Source organism: Etheostoma cragini, chromosome 1, assembly GCF_013103735.1.
Source record: "Etheostoma cragini isolate CJK2018 chromosome 1, CSU_Ecrag_1.0, whole genome shotgun sequence".
NCBI lineage: Eukaryota > Metazoa > Chordata > Actinopteri > Perciformes > Percidae > Etheostoma > Etheostoma cragini.
This window is the reverse complement of record NC_048407.1, coordinates 106,205-114,030: the sequence shown is the minus strand read 5'-3', so window position 1 is coordinate 114,030 and position 7,826 is coordinate 106,205. Positions and strand designations below refer to the sequence as shown.

Genomic DNA, 7,826 nt, shown 5'->3' with positions numbered 1-7,826 from the left:
TGATTGGCTGCTTAGAAATTAAGTGTTAACGAGCAGTTGGACAGGTGTACCTAATAAAGTGGCCGGTGAGTGTAGAACCTTTCACTGTTCAATGAGGCAGATGGGAATTCCAATTGATAAACAATTTCCATCTTCTTTTTGGCACAATAAATGGTTAATATGCTGCTGTGTTCAGGTTATTTTACTGTACCTGTTTTGATGGATGGGTTTATGGATGGGATAGAAAGCATTTGTCTTTGTGGTGTTTTTGCTCTGTACTTGTAGACATCCCTTAATATTGATTGTTGTTTTATTATTTTGTTTATCCTTTGTCCATATCCCGTTGATATATTGAGAGTTTCTGTAGGTGGCAAGATTTCAGCCATAATTAGTTGTCATGATCATGCTCTTTCCTTTAAGAGAAGTATCATTTCATGTGAGCTTAAAAAAACTGTAACATTTTATTAAAGTGAATTACTGCTGTTTCATTAGTCAGCTACAGATGAGAAAAACATGTATGCAGATAAATGTTATGGATTGTTTTCTTAAATCTCTCCCTTTCATTCTGGTTTCTGGCCATATATATTGTATGCATTCATGGACAGACAGGGTGTGGAGACAGACAGACAGATAAGTAAGTGTGTGAGAGAGTGAAGAGAGAAAACAGTGGAGAGTAAATCCTCTTTCCATGCTGACTCTAATCTCTCCACAGGCTGAGCCTGGCAGTTCAGGCCTTACAGCAGATGTCAGTCAAGACAAGTGACAGTTAGCAGGGCTGCTTGTGGGGGATGGGGATGGCCGGACCTTGTGTTACGTCACCTCTTGTATTCTATATTAGTATGTATACTAATTGTATACATACTACTAATCATCTTACTGGGTTGGCAGTTTGTATACAAAAAGATTAGCATACTTTGCTTTACTTTACATATGTCCTTAAACCGTTTTATTCTAACATGTGACTTTCATACCAATGCTCATTAAACTGTACATAATTCTATCAAAATATTTGTTTTAGTTTTTTTACCAAGGATTGATTTGCTATGTTTTTGTTTTCTGAGGTGTTCCTGAAGCTGTTTCATCATTTTTTTCTTTGATTTATATTATATTATATTATATTGTATTATATTATATTACGGATTTGGGACCAAGCCTATGTCTCGTTATAACACCAATTAATCTGACTTGTAAGTAGTAAAACTGACCAGAAGCATGTCAGTGCAGCATGTGTGCTGAATAAATGTCCGGTGGGGTAAATCTATGTTTTCCTGCCCATGCTTAACTCAGAGTGAGAGTGTTATTGGAAGCATTGAAATTGATGGAGGGAGTGTTTGAGGCTTGAGCACAGAGATCCAGTGATTATGCACAGTATTGATGGGTGGGATCAGATGATTTTAGGTGACAGGTGACCAATGATTATCCAATCAGAGACAAGTTGTGGAACTATACTTAGCATAAAAGCAAATACACAGTTAATTGCATCATACAGACTAAATACTTACTTACATCATCAAAATGATGTTCTGTACAACAAATGCTTAATTGAAAGTAAGAAATATGATCGAAACATTTAATTGTTAAAGAATTTCACAATACACAATTTGTATGACTGTGTGTTTGACAAACATTGATTTATTTTAAGTATAATGAAGATAAATAGGTTAAAGGATGACTTAGACTGAGGGACACAGGCAATGGCAGAAAGAGTGGTCACGGTCAATATAAAAGGAAATTAGAAGACAAAACTATGCTGTATGTGCGTGCGTTCACAGGAAGGAAGAGATAAGCAATCAACATCAGATCAGTAACAAAGAGATCGCGTAAGCAGCAAAAGAAAAGACCGAGCATGTAAGAGCACAGGTCTGAATGTCATTGGGTGAGAGGCCACAGTATTTAGTTACTAACAGTTCAGTTATTGTTGCTAGTGTTAATGGTATGTAACTGTACTGTGCCATGTTTCCTGTTAGTATGTTAAGAGTGCAGATATATCACTAGATCATTAATACTGTTACCATTGACAACATAACTATGGGAATGCTGTCAACAAGTGGGCATAATTTGAGCATGGCAGTGGATATGATCAGCCTTGCTTTGTTGCCATGTTGAATGTTCCCATCCATTCCCTTAAACGAAGGAGGGAGATACGATAAAAACCTGAATACATCAATACATAAAGCTTATTCTGCTGTTTCATCCATTGTCAGAAGCTCTACTGTAGATACAGGATGGGCCAAATTGCTGAAACATTAGATTTTGAAGTGCAACGGTGCACCAGGCATAGCAGACAAAAACACACACACACACTCACACGCCCCACACACACACACACACACACACACACACACACAGACCATACATAGGAGGAGACTTTTCATTTCTTTCAGTGATGTATAATCAACGGTGGAGGTCTCACTGCAGCTAATGAGTCCCTCCCTGCTCGGCTGTTGCATACACACACACACACACACACACACACACACACACACACACACACACACATAGAGAGAGAGAGAAGAGAGTGCATGCAAAAAGGAAAGAAGCACTTTGAAAAGGTCTGTTTTTTTTCATTTCTTTTCCCGGCACATGTTCACTTATTAACCACCCTGACAACTCCCCCGGGTTGGAGGCAGAGACAGACAGACAGACAGAAGGCGGGGCAGGACAAGGAAATATTTGTCAAACATCCAACTGGGACACTACCTGACCTTGTGTCCTTCCACCTCAGATACCTTGTGACCGAGACTGATTGATGGAAGCATCAGGCTTCAGCAAAGAAACCAACTTTTTAGTTGCACCTGATTGAGCCCAAAAGTCAGCGGCCCATTGGTCACATTGCTGCTCTGTATATTGCAGTAGATTAAATTACATAAAGCTTTAAGAATTTCAGAGCTGAAAGCTGAGTGGTTACATTTATATCAGCAACTACCAACATTAGATCAAAATCTCTTCAATATGATTTGTGCAATAGAAACAAAAACACATTCGATTGGACCAAATCAGATTATTTGCTTCTTAAATGGCTTAAATGTTCAGAGAAACAGCGGCAAAGGGAGGGGAAGAAGGAATGAAGGAAACAAAGGGACTAAGCTGATTCCCTTCATCTCCTTCGTCCCGACGGCCAAGCAGCAGCATGTAGCTCTGTCAGCCTGCGGAGTTACAGCCACATACATTTTTCATGGACCGTACCTCCAGTCATACTGTGTAAGGCTGTGTGAAATACTGTCTGGCAGCACATCAGAGGAACAAAAATAGACTGTCTCTTTCATCAAACTGTTAGAGGGATAGAGCTCCACCCTTGTTCATTTTATGTCATTGTTGATCCCGGAGGATGAAACTCGGGTTCAGCAAGGTGAAGGTTTAAACTCACATCTTCTATAGCAGCAATCCTACCCTAATGGACAATGTGTTTTTGGGTGCACATGGCTGGTTGTGTGCGTGTCCATGGCCATAAACAAAACCAGAATCTGTTTATACCCACAGTGTTTTAAACAGTAAAGTATGCATCGCTTGTGGATATGAGGTAAACATTTCACCCTTTACTTTGGCTCAGTAACAAAGTATGTCCCCTTTTTGTATCCCAAAATCTGAAAACATTGATTCTTGTGTTGAAGGTCTTTTTCTGTGCTGTTGACATTGACTGAGCAGGGATGACAAAGGCTTTCCTACCTGAACATTGGCTTTGACAGCTGGAACTTTTCTATGGACCTTGAAGGGAACACAGAGAACCTTACTTGCAATGAGTTGTAATTCATGCCCCCCACAGACTAGTTTTAGTTAGTATGACATGATGCTTTGTCAAGTGTTAATTTCAAGGTTCAGAAAAGAGGTCAAGTCTAGTGTAAAATGATCATCACTGTTTTGCTGAAGTACACTTGGGCAACAGCTGCTACTGAGAAGGATTGCGGCATTGACCTTTTTGTTATAGAACAACCTATCCAACCTCTTGCTGAGTCTGTCAACAGATGGGGACAGAAAAAGCCAAGATAATATGAATATTTATTCATTTGTTTAAAATCTGAATTTCAACAGTTAAGCAGTTCAGCGACTTCACACGTCATCACAAGCAGCCAGTATACATTGAAGGTTAGGAGCTGTGCTTCATCTCTGCGGGAGAAATCACAGCTTTCTTAAAACTTACAGACCTGTTACTCAAACTGGACTTCCTGGATTGTATTTTGTATCATGCTGGTACCTGAAGCAAGACACTGCCACCAAGGCAACCCTGTACGTTGTTTTAATGCTGGGCTGTTTGCAATTTGAATGCTGATTATTTCAAATACTCTGTCACATGATGTACAAAACATCTGTCATACAGCTTCATTTTGTAGTGTTGTTGTAAACTAACCTCTCTCTCTCTCTCTCTCTCTGCCACAGTCTTTCTAGTTTGAGGTCAAAGTTCTACAGTCATCATGGCCGATGAATCAGACATGCGCAATGAGCTGGCAGACCTGCAGACACGCGCGGACCAGATAGCCGATGAGGTATCACTCTCTCAAACCTTTGTACACCTGCATAACCATGCTTACATATTTGTCCACTGACACAAATAGTGTTACAGTATCTGCTGCAATACTGACAAGAAAGAAATATCAAAAAAAGTATATCGTAGAAGACAATCTACCCAAATTCTATTTTGGAAACCCAGAGAGCGGGAGAGCACATGTACCATCACAGCTAAATACAATTGTAGTCAAAACATTACAAAGAGAAATGTAACTCACTGTGCACTTGTAGGTGAAGTAAGAAGCACAACAGAAAGCATAAAATCTGAAGAATTGTGAGGACTTTCTTGCCACAGTCAAAGTGATTTTTGGTCTATGACATGTATTTAATTACCTGTTCTCATAAAGATACAAAAGTATCTGCTGCAGGCTGACCCTCCCTTGTTTTAGCAATTTTTTCTCAAACTTTCATTAAGACGTTTCTTTTTTAGGAAAGGGATGAACTTTGCACTGTTTAATGAGTGTAGAGGAGCTCAGGAACAGCAGATAATTCTGTGCAGCAGAATAATAGAGCAGCTCAAATGGCCTAATTAAACATTCATGAGGAGATAATGCAAAGCCAAGAGGCTACACGGATGTCAAGGGAAGGAAGGAAGGAAGGAAGGAAGGGAGAAATAAGGAAGGCAGGGATGGATGAAGGTAACACAGGGGAAAAGTGTAATGAGGGTTAGTAATGAAATTAAATGATGTTTAAGGTTTAGGGAATGGATTGGAATTGGAGGGATCCTGCAGAGAGTGGAAAGTTAGCAAAAAAGGTAAAATCTGATAATTAATCTTGGGATGAGAAGAGATAAGACAAGAAAAATAGCCAAGGTGAATTATATGACTGTATCAGTAATTTGGCTTTGTTTACTTTTCAGTCTATGGAACACACAAAGATATCTTTCTGAAATGTGTTACAGGTGTCACAAGTGAGGTGATAGATCTTTGGACTCTCAGCTAATCTTTTGCCCTCTCTTTCTATCCCTGCAGTCTCTGGAGAGCACTCGGCGTATGCTGTCTCTGGTTGAAGAGGTGAGTCCAATAATGACACACATCACATGACCTTGTAAATACCGGCTTCATGTTAAACAATAAAGATGGAGCCTCTGTTTGCTGTAGGATGTAAGATTCTTCTCAATGCTGAACTTTGCCCCTAAAGTTACATGTACAGGTACATTTTAGGTGAAGTCAATATGGAAGCAGAATTTCACTTGGATTCCCTAGATCATTCAGCTCATGCATCAGTTCACTTCAGCATTGTAACATATTCAACCCCTTTTAAGAGGAGTGACATTCAGGTGATTCAGGGAAATACAACCTGTGAGTTTAATGTGCTGATATGTTAAAATTCATAGACTCAGAGAACTTTAATGTCCCCAAGAGTCAATTTGTTGTACATTACTGGCATATTGACACATAACCCACAACACAAACAGTGAACCAGACATCCCTGTGACAGTTTCATGTGAATATGATGACCAAAATGTAGTTTTGTCTGGTTATTTTATTGAACTAACTCTAAAATAAGCTCAAGGAAATCACTGCACTGTAGCCAAGCCTTAGAGACCTGGACAAGTGATTTAAGATATATGTTGATGTTGCAATATCTGAGGTGACATAGGATTATATATGGTGCTTTTCATATAATACTTCAATTCATATTAATTGCATAACAAGAAATGTTGAACATCCATTTGACATTTACATTGGTTCAAAACCATAAACTATACTAAAGACTGAAAAACTGCATACATACATATATATATATATATATATTAGTAATTTCAAACGCTTAATATATTTAATCGTGATTAATCACCTTAATGTTATAGTTATCTCGCAATTAATCACACTTTTTATTTATTTTAAATGTCCCTTGATTTTGTCCCATTATTTTTTTTCTCATTTTAATGCTCCCATCAACATGATACGATACTTTTAAAACGGTGCCTGAACCGAAAGATATATGTTTATATACAGTGTATATATACGATGATGGTAAGATATTTTATATACAGTATATATATATATATATATATGTGTGTTACTGTATATATGTAAATATATATATATATACATATGTATGCATATATGTAAATATGTATATATATATAAATATATGCATGCATATATGTAAATCTGTATATATATATATATATATATATATATATATATATATATATAATATTAAACAACCACTGGATGTGAAAGGGGTATTTTACCGTAACTTTGAATGCACCACGAGGCTGGCGAGGCTGAGTCTGTGTTTTTTTAGACAACAGCAGCTACACACTGTGGTTGAATCCTCTCCAGTGAAATCCAGTCACACTGTACATCGTTTACTGTCAGCAGCATTTTAACCATTGTGTTTACTCCAGTCTCTTGTTTCCAGTCTAGCTAGATCTGGTTGGGGTTGTAGTTTTTCTAATGTTACTAGTTGTTGCAACAGCGTGTGGAAAAACTCCAACGTTTGCTAGGCCAAAAAGAACATTAATCTTTCCATAAGAAAATTGACGCTGTTAAAATGGGTTTGCGTTAATGCCGCTAATAACACATTTAACAGACAGCACTAATAAACATATATAGTATATATACAGTAATTCAATGAAGAACATCACTTTACTGCTTAAAGTGACTGTGAAGAGTTCTGCATTGGAGAAGAACCCTGCAGACATGCCGAAGAGTTTGTACACTCTATTTCAGGAAGACCTTACTGCATGGGATGCTCTCTTATAGGATAAGATCTTTGAAGACACAAAGTTCTCCATGTCTTTTTCCTTTGAATCAGTGGGAAAAGTTTTTCCAAGCTGATTGTGCTATCCTTTCCTGGCATTAGGTTGTCTTGAGCTTGTGTCGGGCCTTTAGTTCAAGTCTCCAGACACTTGGCCCTGCGCTAGCCCTGTACCAGCCACTGTGTCTTAATGAGAAAAAGCCAGGAGGATGAGAACGAGACCTGAGGCTGACCTGCACAGGGCCCCTCTCAACAGACAAGCCTTTTAATGGGCAGTAGCTGAATTTTCCCCTTTAAAGATAATGCTAGGGGAATTCCATTTGTTTGTTTTCCACTGTTAGTCACTGATTTGACGATATCCTGTAGTTTGTTAGTACATAATGTGTTTCCTCCTACATGGGGGCTAAAACCAGTGACAGGACACAGAGACAAACAGCGACTGTGTCATGTTTTGGCTTCTCTTCACCTCTCTTGCTGACAACATGCTCTTTATCCCTCTCACTCTCACTCATTTCCCCAGAGAAATAGGCTAAATATATACTGCAATAAGGCAGCATGGATTATTGATGAGCCCCAACATGCCTCTTCATACATACATGAATACATACAGTAGATATTTTAAACAATATCTG

The 7,826-nt window shown here is 38.4% G+C and overlaps 1 protein-coding gene across 2 annotated transcripts in view; it reads left to right on the top strand.

Annotated features, from left to right (window-relative positions):
• The window catches only part of LOC117945943 (synaptosomal-associated protein 25-A-like), a 37,730-nt gene that overhangs the window by 14,596 nt on the left and 15,308 nt on the right, over positions 1–7,826 (top strand). For both annotated transcript variants that reach the window (XM_034873705.1, XM_034873697.1), the window contains exons 2-3: positions 4,354–4,460; positions 5,454–5,495. In XM_034873705.1, the coding sequence (XP_034729596.1) occupies positions 4,389–4,460; positions 5,454–5,495 (114 nt within the window). In that variant the 5' untranslated portion in view covers positions 4,354–4,388. The remainder of the gene's footprint in view (positions 1–4,353; positions 4,461–5,453; positions 5,496–7,826) is intronic.